This window comes from Bombina bombina, chromosome 3 (genome assembly GCF_027579735.1).
Source record: "Bombina bombina isolate aBomBom1 chromosome 3, aBomBom1.pri, whole genome shotgun sequence".
Taxonomy (NCBI): Eukaryota; Metazoa; Chordata; class Amphibia; order Anura; family Bombinatoridae; genus Bombina; species Bombina bombina.
The window spans coordinates 753600240-753615455 of NC_069501.1; the positions used below are offsets into that span (position 1 = coordinate 753600240).

Genomic DNA, 15216 nt, shown 5'->3' on the forward strand with positions numbered 1-15216 from the left:
ATCAGAAAATGTGACTTGTTTGGCCTTCTTGTTTCGGTTCTTAAACCATCTCCTTCCACCTTTTTTTGACTCCCTTCCAAAGTTGTCAGTGTTGTCCCATCTGTATACATTATGATGGTCATAGTCATACTTGTCACGGTTCATTTTCCTAGATTTGAACTCCCGGAATGCTATCATACTTTTCTCAAATTTCTTGTCATACAGTTTAAATTCTGGATCTTTTTGCATAGATTTTAACTTTTCCTGTATGACCTTCATTTCCTCTAGCAATTCCTTCCTCTGTTTCTGTTTGAATTCTATCAGGAGTTCAATTAGTGCAAAGGAGCAATTATCCAGGATGATGTTCCATTTATTAATAAATTCCACATCTAAGACCCTAAATAAGGGGAATTTTCGTACTCGTAGCCCTCTTGGTATCCTCTTATTATGCTTGTAAATTAAGAAAGATTTTACATCTAACTCCAATTTTATGGAATATTTATGGAATATTCACATATTACAAATATATCCAGGATTAAGAGATATTGTAAAAGATGGCTGTGATTATATTTCCAGAAAAGGGAAAACGATTGGAAACCATGTGTCTCCATCAGATTGTTCAAAAAGGTCTAGTAACACCTGTTGGCTAAAACAACGAAAAGGTTTTTATAAGTGCAGGAAAAAAATTTGCAAGACCTGTGATCATGTAATAGAGGGTGACACATTTGTTTCCACCACTACAGAAAAAACACACAAGATAAACTTTTATATTAACTGTAACACAACTCATGTAGTTTACTTGTTAACCTGTAGGGGGTGCCAAAAGCAGTATATTGGAAAAACCAAAAGGTCCCTTAAGGATAGGTTCCTAGCACATGTACGATCCATTGAGGATCCTGACTCTGATACCCCAATTGCCCGACATTTTAAGAATAATCATAATTCTGATGTCAACCTATTGTCTGTTCAGGCTATAGATCACGTCCCTCAATGGAGGAGAGGTGGAGATAGAGAGGAGAAACTAGACCTTAGAGAGGGTTTTTTGCATTTTTACAGCAAATACCTCTATCCCTCATGGTTTAAACTTCAGGAGAGATATTGATCTATGCGTTTAGATATACATGTACTTGGTTGTGTCTCTTTACATTCCCTAAGGTTGTTCATTATATATACATATAAACATAGGATACTTATTGAGACAATGGGGTGATGTGTGGAAATCTAATCTAAGTCATGTTTAAGAATTGAAACTATACAGCAATAATACTGAGGACCATTGTTTATATATATTTACAGTTATTTAGTATATGCAAAAATAAATGCAACAGTATGTATTAGTATTAATATTAATATATGATAGATATGAGAATGGTAAAATGAGATAAAGAGCCATGTACCTTTTGAATTGCATATTTGAATGTTTTAGCAATAAGGACATAATTAATAGGGTATATGCACTCTTTTGACCTTTTACCCGGAATGTGCCTGAGTCTTCTATGTTTTGTATATGTATATATATATATATATATATATATATATATATATATATATATATGAGTGTGTGTGTGTGTATATATATATATATATATATATATATTTACAAAAAAGATCAGCACTCACCAATGTAGTAACCACTCAAGTGCACGGCCAGAAGATAAATGTAGAAAGAAGTATAAGCATAAAGACAGGACCTGGTGATGATCCCTGTAGTCCCACGCCAATAAAGCCAGCACTCGAGATTTAAGCAACACACCTTCCTTTAATATCAACAAAGCATAACGTTTCAGCTCCCACTGGAGCCTTGATCACCTGCAGTAGTTCATAGAAATAAATCAGGCATATTACAACATGCACAAGAAAACCCTTAAATACCCCCACCCACCAATCAGACAATAACACAAAAAAACGCCAAGTACAAAGCTAATTAATACAGCTGTATGTCAAGCGTGTCAGACCTGGACCGCAAGCCTAAGTGCGTGTCCATAGTAACCCCATGGTGTGTATAATGCCCCATTTGTTGTTTGGGGTTACCATGACAACCAGCTATGTCGCTATGTCGTCACTGCGTACGCGCACGTTATTTCGTCAAGCGCACATGCGCAGTAGCATTATACACACCATGGGGTTACTATGGACACGCACTTAGTCTTGCGGTCCAGGTCTGACACGCTTGACATACAGCTGTATTAATTAGCTTTGTACTTGGCGGTTTTTTGTGTTATTGTCTGATTGGTGGGTGGGGGTATTTAAGGGTTTTCTTGTGCATGTTGTAATATGCCTGATTTATTTCTATGAACTACTGCATGTGATCAAGGCTCCAGTGGGAGCTGAAACGTTATGCTTTGTTGATATTAAAGGAAGGTGTGTTGCTTAAATCTCGAGTGCTGGCTTTATTGGCGTGGGACTACAGGGATCATCACCAGGTCCTGTCTTTATGCTTATACTTCTTTCTATATATATATATATATATATATATATATATATATATATATATATATATATATATATATATATATATACACAGTATATATATATATAGTATAAAGTAGATCCACACTAGTGCGGATCTACTTTACACTATAAATAACCACTGTTCCTGTCACCCTGGCCGTTTACCGAGGAGGAGGTGAGAGTGGTTATCCCACAACTATCATTATATATGTATATATAATATATATATATATATATATATATACACACACACGCACACAGTATGTCACAAAAGTGAGTACACCCCTCACATTTTTGTAAATATTTTATTGTATCTGGACCGCTGACAGGCTTGCATTTAGTGTATTGTAGGAAGTGTTACTGCCTATTTCTAGAGGATCTCACTATCCCTCTAAACAGACTGTGCTCCAGCTCCTACCATCAGCAGCAGCAGTGTTTACTGAGGTGTTTCTGCTCTCTGTCCAGAGGGATCTTAGTTCCTCCTGCAAAATTAGTGCAGGAACTCCGTTCCCATGCGTTCCTGCTCAACTTGACCCCTGCTGCAATCCATGTTTTACAGGATGCACACAGAGGGGCCAGAAATGATGCAGGTATAGCCTAGGACACACCAAACCCTCCCTGTAGCAATGCCACTATTTATTGCTGGGTCATATAGACCTCTGAGACCTCTGTAGTTTTCCCCTGCTCTCCAACTTATGTGATTTGCTTAGGTATAACTACTGTTTAATATATTTTTAATGATTGAAATAAAGATAATCTCCTTTTACAAATGTTTAAAATGTATAGAGCTTTATAATGCTGGTAGCTATAGGGGGTGTTGATAGGTGATATATATCCCCATTTATTACCATTGAACCTCCCAATCCTTGAAGATGACAGCCAACTGACCTGTATTTGCAGGATAACACAATTTGTTTACACATTTTAATCCCATGCCCAAAACATTTGATACTTATTCTTATGGTCAACTTTTATGGTTTAAGTATTCCTCATTTAGTGAATAAAGATGTCACTCAACACATCTACAAGCTTCAATATGCAAAATGTATACAGCTTTATTTTTATATCATTTTGGAAGTATACTTTTTTAAACTTGTATTAGTGCTTTACTCTTTAATAGAGGGAATTCACAAAGCACTTAGGGCATAGACCACAGCTTGAACTAACAATCTTTAGCTCGTAAGTAATGGGTATTTTTGTCCAACTTCATTATACATAATTTACGCAAAGGAAGAACCAGCATTCTTGTACCCACTCAGAGGTTTGAACTGGTATTGCAGTTAAATATACATAACCACCTCTTCATTTCTTTGTGTTGATTTTGCTTGTTCTTTTTATTGGGGTCTTTTTCTAGTTTCAGAAGAAAAACATTATTATGTTTTATTTTTTTAACAGAAAAAGTTAGAAGATTTAAACACTGAGTGGAATACGGTAAATCTGTTACTCAGAGAGTTGAAAAGAAAACCTGCAGTAGCAACACCTGGTAAGTCTGTATTTTCAATATCAAACTTTTTATTTGAGATGGATAGAGGTCACTGTTTATTTCCAATTGCATGCCTATCCATCATAGTAGGTAAGGAAATAATAATGTTCTGTAATCTGCCTATTTTAATCCAGAGCAACACAAATTATTTATGTAATTAAATATTAACTAAATAAATATTTATTAAAAAATATTTTTTGTGCAAAGTTTGCACAAAAAATATTTTTAGGAATATTTTATTTAATGAATATTTAATTAGATAAATAATTGAGCCTGCTAAATTTAAAAGGACTGTGCTGTCCTATCTGCAGTGTCACCTGGTGGCTGGAATATACAATTACACATATAATGGTGCACTTTAAAGGGACTACTTGAAAAACTTTACTGTTTAAAAAGATAGATAATCCCTTTATTACCCACCCCCCGGTTTTCCATTATCAACAATGTTATATTAACATACTTTTTACCTATGTAACTAACTTGTATCTAAGCTTCTGCACTCTAACTCAGTGCCAACTTATAAATAACTCCATGGGAGTGAGCACAATGTTTATCTATACGGCACACATGAACTAGTAGTGTATAACTGTGAAAAACTGTCTAAATACACTGAGATAAGAGGTGGCCTTCAATGGCTTAGCAATCAGTTTGAGCTTACCTAGGTTTAACTTTCAAAAAAGAATACCAAGAGAAAAAAAACAAATTTGATGATTCTATCTGAATCATGAAAATGTAATTGTGACTTGACTGTCCCTTTAAGGGCCCAATTCTCTAAAACTCTCAGCTCAGCAAAGTTCTCTTAAATGACCCATCAGTGCAAGAGGCACATCAAAATGAGAATTTATATTCTTTACATCACTAAAATTGTTATTTAAAGTACCCAGGGAAAATACACAGTAGAAATGCTATTAAATGTACATTGTAAAATAAAATCATAGAAAATAGAAAAAACTAAGCACTTAACTACACCATAAAAAAAAAAAAAAAGAAAATGAAAAAGAGAATACCAAAAATAAAACCAATTTTAGTATGATATAAAATTATGTGACAAAAATGGAAATTACTATATTGTATATAACTATACATTATAACTGATGGAAGTTTGGCCACGCAAGTATTGTTGTTTTGAATATTCTCTAAGCAGCAATGTTTAATTGTGTTTATATAGTTATATACAATATAGGTATATACATTTTTATCACATATATTTATATCACATTAAAATTGGTTTTATTTTTATTATGCTTTTTGTGTCTTTTTATGGTGTATTTCACTGATATCAGTTTTTCTATTTGATGGGGCCGATTTAACAAGCTGTCAATCGGCCCCAATGCAGCTGTTTCTGCGCGAGTCTTCAGGCTCTCCGGAAACAGCAGTTAAGAAGCAGCGGTCTTAAGACCGCTGCTCCTTAACTCGTACGCCTCCTCTGAGGCTGCGGACATCAGTCCGTCCGATCGTATACGATTGGGTTGATTGACACCCCTGCTAGCGGCCGATTGGCGGAGAATCTGCAGGGGGCGGCATTGCCCAAGCAGTTCATCAGAACTGCTTGTGCAATGTTAAATGCCGACAGTGTATGCTGAGCGGATCATGTCGGACAAACACTTAATAAATCGGGCCCCTATTTCTTTTCTTTTGTTGTTAGATAGGAGTGATACTCCTTAATAACCACAGCTATACTGTTATTATTTACAGCATTTGTATATTATTATACTTTTTTTTTGCACTCTCGTTTTTTTATTTAAAGTCAAAATTATACCGATAAGTACAAAATGAAAAAGTGTATTTTATTTTTCTATTGTAAAATGAGTCTTGCAGCCTTGGTGAATGGGCTGAATGGAACATTTATTGGCCTGTCTTTTTTTTACAGATCTTGTTATATGATAATTTTACACTGGAAGCTCTCACTAATTTATCTTGCCAAATGACAGCTAGTGAGTTTGTCTCAATACACATAATGTATTTATTACACTGATATATATATACCTATATATATATATATATATATATATATATATATATATATATATATATATATATTATGAATAAATATAACAAATTCTTGTATGTGCAGAACATTAGAATGTGAAATATTCATATTTTCATGTTGGGTTAGCGCTCATGAGACTATGTGATCGGGTTTGCACGTGAGTTGGAGGGAATAGGTTATCACATGCGTGATATTGTAGGTTTGGCTTTTTGCTCGATGAGAGTGATAACGAAAGCATTAAATAGCGATACCCTAATAATCTGGCCCATTGTGTTCAATAAGGTGTGGCCAATAAATATATCCATATCAAATGTTGAAGAGTGTATATGACATAGGCCACCGGTACCACTACCCTAGAACAAACTTAGTACAAAGTTCACATTTATATACTGCAAACTAACTTGCCAGTTCATTGATATACTACTATGTAAATGAAATCAGGATTTATCTTGCATTGTTTGGCCAAACAAGTCTATAGAATAACTCACCACCCCTCTGAATAATTCCAGAACACAGCACATTCAGGAGGAAGAAAGAAATGTATTGCTGCTTGAGTCCTGAGAGTACTGTATTCTGGATCATTTTGTTAGTAGAAGAGCAACTACATTATTTAAGAAATAGACGTCTCTCCAAAAGCTATTTTTGCAAAAGGGAATAAAATATGATAATGTCACAGGTGTAAGACTTTTAAATCACAAATGCAATAACAACTGACTTTCATGTACTTTTTTACAGCCATTATGCAAAAATATGATAAGTTGAGTTATGAAAAATAAAACATTTATGAGATTTTGTATTTCCCCTATAAAGATTTGCAAAGATAATTCAATTGAAGCATGTATTTTATATTTTGAAGTGATTATATTCTTAGAATGTTATAAATAATCATAAGGTAAACGATTATCTAGTGATTATGGTAATACACATCAGCACTTTGCAGAATATCATTTAATTGAGCCAGTCACATTAGTAACCCAATAAGTTTAAAATATTAAGTTATAGATTAAGTGATTCTGCCTAAAACATAGATCAGCTTTTTATGGATGCTCAAATTCAATTTGCTGTTCCATTAGCAGTGAATATAGTGATAGCTAACAGCAGCCACTACAGCACTTTGTCAAGTACTGTGAGGGCATTGTGACACATCTTAAAGAAACATTATAAAAATGTACAGTCCCTGCTATAAATAAAAGTGCAAACTATAGTTTATATATTTTTAAGATTTGTTGTATGGTACAAATGTAGTAAAATACATATTTGTTTCTCTGTTAAAGGGAGATTCTAAAGCAATAATTAAACATTTAAGATCAAATATTGCATCTCCTGAACAGTATCTTAAAATAAAGTATTTCAGTTATACTTATATATATATTAAATGGAAATTGAAGTGTTTCTGGAAAAAATGTTTTAAAAGTGATTGAATGGGATGTGGTAAATGACAAGGTATTGGACTTGGAAGGGCTCAAAGGTTGATATGCGTGTGTGTGTGTACACAAAGGTGTCGATTTATCAAGCTACGGTGGACAGGGGCATACATATGTGCCCCTGTCCACCGCAGCTCGCCTCTGGAGGGCTGAATTCCGCTGCTGAAATTCAGCATTGCACAAGAACGTAATTATGCGCACTTGTGCAACGTCGCCTCCTGCCCACGCTCAGCCAATCATGCATTGGCAGGAGCTGTTAATCTCCCCAGTCGGATGAGAGTGGGGACATTTAAATTTGCCCCCTAAGAGGTGGCGAAGAGGTTAGGGAAGCAGCAGTCTGATGATAAATACGGACTGCAGGTTCTATTGTGAGAACCTGCAGTCGTAGGGGGGCGAAGCCTTTGATAAATTGACCCCAAAGTACATATATGCATGTTGTGAAGTTTTCTACAGTACAATACAAAAATAATACAGGTAAATTACGAGTTATTCTCGCTATAGGGAATTTAACGAATGCAAAAAAAGTTGTGTTATGTAACCCTCTAAAGTGCAGCCATTGCAAGTTTTGAAACAGCCGGCTTGTGCGTGCGATATGGTTGCGCTGAGCTCCATACCGCACAAAATACAATCGCTGTTTTGACATGCTCATGCACGATTTCCCCATAGACATCAATGGGGAATGAAAAACTCCGTAACGCAGCCCCATTGATGTCAATGGGGGGAAAAAAGATAAGTTTAAACCTAACACTCTAACATAAACCCCAAGTCTAAACACCCCTAGTCTGCCGCACCCAACATTGCCGCCACCTACATAATGTTATTAACCCCTAATCTGCCACTCCTGATATCACCGCCACCAAAATAAATATATTAACCCCTAATAGGGCATTTAGCTCTTTTGCATTGCCCTGAGCTCTTTTACGAAAAGCCCAAACCCTAAACTAAAAATAAAACACCCAAAAAAGTTTAAAAAATCCTAACACTAACCCCCAAAGATCCACTTACAGTTGCTGAAGTCTCGCTTGAAGGATCTTCATTCCGGCGGCTCTATCTTCATCCTGGCAGCATCTTCTATCTCCTTCCCGGCGGCGCGGAGCAGGTCCATTCTGAAGACATCCGGCATGGAGCATCCTCTTCATACAGTCGCCACCGTATACTCAATCTTCAATGCAAGGTACGTGATTCAAAATGGCGTCCCTTGCATTCCTATTGGCTGATTTGATTTGATTGGCTATTCAATTCAGCCAATAGAATTTCAGTAGCTCTCATCCTATTGGCTGATTTTAACAGCCAATAGGATTTCAGTAGCTCTCATCCTATTTGTTGATTTGAATTTCCAAAATCAAATTAGCCAATAGGAATCCAAGGGACGGCATTTTGAATTGCGTACTTGCATTGAAGATTCAGTATACGGCGGTGACCTGATGTCTTCAGGATGGACCCGCTCTGCGCCGCCGGGATGAATGTAGAAGACGCCGCAGGGATGAAGATAAAAGATGCCGCCTGGATGAAGATGGAGCTGCCTGGATGAAGCCGCCTGGATGAAGATGGAGCCGCCGGGATGAAGATCGTTCGAGCGGGACTTCAGCAACTGTAAGTGGATCTTCTGGGGTTAGTGTTAGGATTTTTTAAACTTTTTTGGGTGTTTTTTTTTTTTAGTTTAGGGTTTGGGCTTTTCGTAAAAGAGCTAATTTTGTTGTGGGGGGCTTGCGGTTTAGGGGTTAATAGGTTTATTATAGTGGCAGCAGAATTAGGAGTTAATAACTTTAGTATAGTGGGGCGATGTGCGCGGACGGCAGATTAGGGGTTAATAATATTTTAAAAAGTGTCTGCGATGCAGAAGGGTGGCTGTTTAGTGGTTAATAACTTTATTATAGTGGCGACAATGTGGGGGAATGGCAGAATAGGTGTTAATATTAGTGGTGGCAATGTCGGGAGCTGCCGATTAGGGGTTAATAACATTAATATAGTGTTTGCGATGCGGGAGGGCCTCAGTTTAGGGGTTAATAGGTTTGTTTATGGGTGTTTAGTGTACTTTGTGACAGTTTACTGTAGTTATAAGTTTTGTTGATTAAAATTCATAACTGCTGCTTTCATATTGCGAAAACGAAACTTTTCATTGTAGGGTGTAGCGCAAGCTTATAAGTCTCACCGCGCACAACTTGTAATGGCAGCGCTATGGAATTCCCATGAAAAAAACGTCATTTTTAAGTGTGTGGGACTGACGTTGTGTTAAAACACGAACGCACAACTTGTAATCTAGGTGATAGTTTGGTAACTTGGTGGAGTAAGTTTTAATTTATGTTTACATCAGGCAAGAAGAATAGGACTATCCTAAGTATTGATAAACATTAAAATATTTTTTGTAAAACAAAACTGTCTTAAAGTGACAGTAAAGTCAAAATTAAACTTCAATGATACAGTAAGAGCTTGCAATTTTAAAGAACTTTCAAATTTACTACTATTATCAATTTTGCTTAGTTCTCCTGGTTTCATTTGTTAAAGAGTAAGCTTAGATGAGCTCAGGAGCATGCATGTGTCCTTAGCCATCAGGCAAGTGTTTGCAAAAATGCTTAAAACAATGTTATACATAGTTACAAACTCTGCTGTCATAGAGTGTCGGTAGCATTTTATGTCAGCTGTATTTGCAAATACATATAACATTGCTATAAACATTGTTGCACACACTGCGGCCAGATGGCTAAAGACACGTGCACCCCCCTGAACTCACCTATGATTAATATTTAACAAGGAACATTAAGAGAACTAAGAAAAATTGGTAATAGAAGTAAATTGGAAAGGTATTTAAAATTGCATGCTCTATCTGAATCATGAAAGTGTAATTTTGACTTTACTGTCTCTTTAATATTCTCTTCATTTTAATTTTAAAAGCCAACGTTAATATAATGTATTTAAAGGCCTTCAAACCTTTGTACACCTTTGGCTCAGTATTCAAGTGACAGTCGACATGAGTTTCTCAGTGCACCCCCACAAAAGTCTATTCTGTGAGGAATTTAGCAAACCTGCACTATCCGACATCCAGATGTTAGTGCACCCTATAGGCTTTTGCTTGAGCACTAATATATTACTTTGAACTTTTAATATGAGTGCAAAAATAAGTGCTTTTCAGTTGAGAGGTGTAAGTGCACTATACTGATAACATTTTTGTACTCCACTTGTAATCTGAGTCATAGTAAACTATAAAATTTAATTGAAAGATTATACGCTTTTTATGATTTAGAGCACTGTGTTTTTACATTAGAATTTTTGGTTATATCATTCAGGACAAAGAAATACCCAAAACATTTCTTTGAAATTTGGTCATGGGGTCATTTAGAATTTATTTATTCATAAGAATGTTTTTGTCAACATTTTAGGGGAAGCAGAGGAGCAGCTAAGTGACAACTTAAACATATGCATTTTAAGTAGTAGTTAGTGCTATTGTTACAAGTCAGCAGCTACACAAAAGGCCATTTTAACTTTATTTTATTCCTTAATGGGCTCAACAGTTTCAACAACATGCATTTGCTTGTTTATTAACCCCTTCATAACCATTATGTACCCTGTACGTCGGTGGTCATTAAGGGGCTTTTGGGCCATAAGTGTGGGTCTCACCGCCAGCAGCAAGCCCTTGCTAGTATGCCCTCCCTCCTACAGGCCTCCTGAAAAAGCGCTATTAAAAATACAAGCCCCATTAAAAGATTAGTGACGTAAAGGGTGCGTTGCTGGTCATTAAGGGTTTAAAGGCTCATTCATTTAATGTTCTCGGACAAATAATATATGCAAATAATATGGAAAATGTAATAGTCATACATGTAACTCCCTGGGAAGTGGAGAAGACATTTTTAAAAATATGTATGTAAATTAATTAGACATGTGCATTTTGTTTCGTTCCGAATCAAAATTCGGATGAATTTGCCAAATTCGGAGATTCGAATCGATTCGAATTTACAAATTACCCTAGCAATGAAACTAAACTAATCCGAATGCATTTGTAATGAATAAATCTGAATTAGTTTGGATTTATTTGTTACATTCGAATGGCCATGGATTAATCACAATTCTGATTATCCTAGCTTTGTGAAGGAATAATCTAGATTTTATTAAAGAGACAGAGACGAGTATTTTGCATAAGCCCTTTCCTTTACTGCTCAACAGCCATTCAAAGTAACAATAAAAATGTTAAATATTTAACATAGAAAGTACAGAAATGAATATGGTAACCAATTAAATGCAACCCTGGATAGTGTGATCTAAAGCAGACCAATCATAAAAGTTCATTTTGTTATAAACTGTCCAAATAGTTTCCCAACTGCCTCTTTGAACTTTGGTGCTTGAGAATAAGGAATTGAAGTCTTCACTAATAAATCCATAGACTGGAACAAAAAACATGAATAGGAACCAGAAAATATACAGAAAAAAAATTGAAACACAGTCCATATGAAGAAGGCTGAAATCCTGTAGAGTTGGAAACAAAGTTATCAACTAAATCTTTGTCCTGAAGATAATTCTTCTGCTGAACCATCAAATTGGAATCCTGAAGGAGAAGGACCTGGAACTGAAATAAATATGTACAATTAATTATCAAAATTTAAAACATACACGTAGGGTAAGGGTATAGGGAGGGAAAATACTCGTCTCTGTCTCTTTAATAAAATCTAGATTATCCCTTCACAAAGCTATTTTGAAAGTTAGCTAAACATAAGAATATATATTAATCTAATAAACACTGAGGTAAAGAATTAATAGGTCTAAAAACTGAGTCTGAAGACCAATCAGCGGCATTTAGAATTTCTTGAAGAGCTGCTGATTTACAAAAAGCTTTAGAAGCAGCAGCTCCTCTGATAGAATGAGAAGAAAAAGATCTATCAATACCTGCTTCATACATAACACATTTTAGCCATCTACTAATAGAGGTAGAAGAAACAGGAAGGTGAGGAGGAGAAAAAGAAATTAATAGTTGATTAGAGGAAGAAGAATTTCTAAATGAAATAGTAAGTTTCTTATACTCCTTAAGACAAAGTACCACACACAAAAGGGGGGTATCAGAAAAATATGGATAAAAGATTAGTTCTTCTGGAAATATTAAAAATAACACCTTGAGGTGAAAACATTTTAGATGAAAAATCTATAACCTTGACATCAGAAACCCTTCTGCAATATAATAGACAAAGAAGAGTAGCAAGCTTGTAAGTAAGTTGTTTAAGAGAAAGTAATTCATTACAAGGCCAGGATTGAAAGAGTGAAACAATTAAATTAACACCCCAGAAAGAAGAATATTTAGCAGAAGGAGGTCTTTTAAGTTTAATAGATTTCATAAGTCTAGAAATATAAATATGTTGACCTATAGGAGAATTATTAATTAATTTGTGTCCAGCAGAAATAGCTGATCTATTAACGTTAATTGATCTATAAGCTAAACCTGCTTCAAATAAAGAAGTTCAAAAATTTAAAAATTAATTTAAAGGAGCTGAAAAGGGATCCAAATGTATTTCACAACACCAGCTGGACCATTTAGACCAAGAGGATAAGTAACATTTCTTAGTTCCTGGAGCCCATGAGTTTTGTAACAATGATTTAGCTGATGAAGACAGACCTTCAGAGGCCCAGGATCCCCTGAAATTGTCCATGCAATAAGTTGAAGAGATCCTTGAAGTACAAGGTCATGAAAATCTCAGTTCGGATCTGACAGTAGGTAAGGAACAAGAGGTAAAAGAATTGGTAACTCAACTGACATTTCCAATAGGGATGGATACCAGGACTAGGACATCAGAAGAAGCAAAATCTTGCTCCTCCTGACAATGTTCAAGACTCAAGGAATCATTGAGAAAGGAGGGAAAGCATAAGCTCCCTGAAGTGGCCAGGTTTGAAGAAATGCATCTACTGCTAGGGCTTCTGGATCTGGACACCAGCTAAAAAAAGGAAGAATCTGACAATTCAGACAAGAAGCAAATAAATCTATTGAGAAAGGACCTCTGATGTAATCTCCAATCTCTTGAGTCTAAAATATAACGGGAACCCCATTCTGCTGCAGTGTTGGAGAGACCCGGAATATATTCTGTTACAAAAGAGATGTTGTTTTGAAGACATTGATGGATAAAATTATTTGTGATATCTGATAATTGTTTGGAATGAGTTCCACCCAAACGATTCAGATAACAAACTGTTGAAATATTACCTATTCTTAACAAAATTGAAATTGGAGAATTCTGTTTGATAAAACTCTATTGCAAAAGAGTCTGCAATCAATTTCAGACAATTTACGTGTAATTTGCATTCCGAAATTGACCATTTGCTACCGGTTATTTGAGAACCACATCTGGCACCCCAACTGAATTGCTTGCGTCTGATTCTATTATGACATCTGGTGCTTTTCAAAAAATAGCTTTGCCATTCCAAACTTCTATATTGGAAAGCCACCAGGTCAATTTGAGTCTGGCTTCTTTTGACAAAGAACTCATGTGAGAATAAGAAAAGCCCTTCCTTAAATTAAAAAAAAATAATCTCTGTAAAGCTCTGTAATGTAATGGGGCTGGAAAAATTGCTTGAATTGAAGAAGAAAGAAGACCTACAATTCTCGCAAGAGTCCTGATAGGAAAAAACTTTTTCTTTAGAAGATGAGAAATTTCTCATTTTCTTTTCTTTACTTTCTCTAAGGGTAAACTCAGGGTAGATAAGATAGTGTCTATGAAGAAACCTAGAAAAACTAATTTCTGAGAAGGCTAAAGAATTGATTTCTTGTAATTTTTGAGAAAACCTAGATTCTTCAAAATATTTATAGTCATTTTCAAAAGTGAAAGAAGAAGAGAGAGATCCTGATTCATAAGAAGTATGTCGTCTAAATAAATGATCAGACGAACACCTCTTAAACTCAACCAAAGCTGTTACTGGTTTTAAGATTTTGGTGAAAACCCAAGGAGCAGAGGACAGGGCAAAGGGGAGACAGGTAAACTGCCAAATATAATTTCTCCAGAAAAATCTGAGAAATTTGTGATGAGAGGGATTAATCGGTACTGTTAAATAAGCATCTGTTAAGTCTAGTCTTACCAACCAATCTCCGTCCATAAGACAATCCCTCAGAAGATGAATTTTTACAAAGAACATGTTGCTGGGAAAAGAATCAATTATCTCCGGGGCTGGTTCTATTGCCTGTTTTTAATGGAGATTTAAATTTTTTTGATCTAACAGATCTGAATCTGTTTTTGCAAAAACAATAGGGTTTGGAGGATGACTCTGATAAGGAGGGGACATGCAATCTAGAAGAAGGCCTGAAACAGTCTGGATTACCCAAACGTCTGATGTAATTAAGGTCCAATTTTTTATGAACAGGGACAATCTCCCTCCAACTTTGTATGGGAAAAAATTTGTGTTGTGTGAAGAAAGTGTTCTTACCTGTGAATGATCTTGAGAATCTTGGGGTCCAGGAACATTGTCTTGAGGAAAAGAAATTTGAGAGGGAAGGGTTTGGAGGAGGGAATTGCTGAAATTGTTGGAATTGAGGCCTGTTGCTGAAGTATGGATGACCGGTAAAGCGACATCTTGCTTGGGAAAGCGACATCTTACTTTCCCGGCCCATTCAAAAACACGACTGGGTTGGTTATAAAAAATCTTCTTAGTGGAAGTTTTTACCTTATTTAATGAATTAAAGGTGTTAACATAAGAATTGAGTTCTTTTAAACCCAAATCCCCAAAAAGTAAACCCTCAGCCTGAGGACCCATCTCTGTAGGGGCAAAATCAGATATTTTAGGGTCTATTCTCCTCAAAACCATTTTCCTTGTTGAGTTGAGAGTGCTGTATTAGCATCTCCCAATAAATAAACAGACCTTTGAATCCATTGTCTAATATTATAAGGATCCAACATGGCTTTATTTACAATTGCTTCCTCAGT

At 35.7% G+C, this 15216-nt stretch overlaps 1 protein-coding gene across 1 annotated transcript in view; it reads left to right on the top strand.

Moving 5' to 3' along the window:
- DMD (dystrophin) overlaps positions 1–15216 on the top strand; it is a 4487195-nt gene that overhangs the window by 3019343 nt on the left and 1452636 nt on the right. The window contains exon 50 of the mRNA XM_053707599.1: positions 3826–3913. Coding sequence (XP_053563574.1) covers positions 3826–3913 — 88 coding nt within the window. The remainder of the gene's footprint in view (positions 1–3825; positions 3914–15216) is intronic.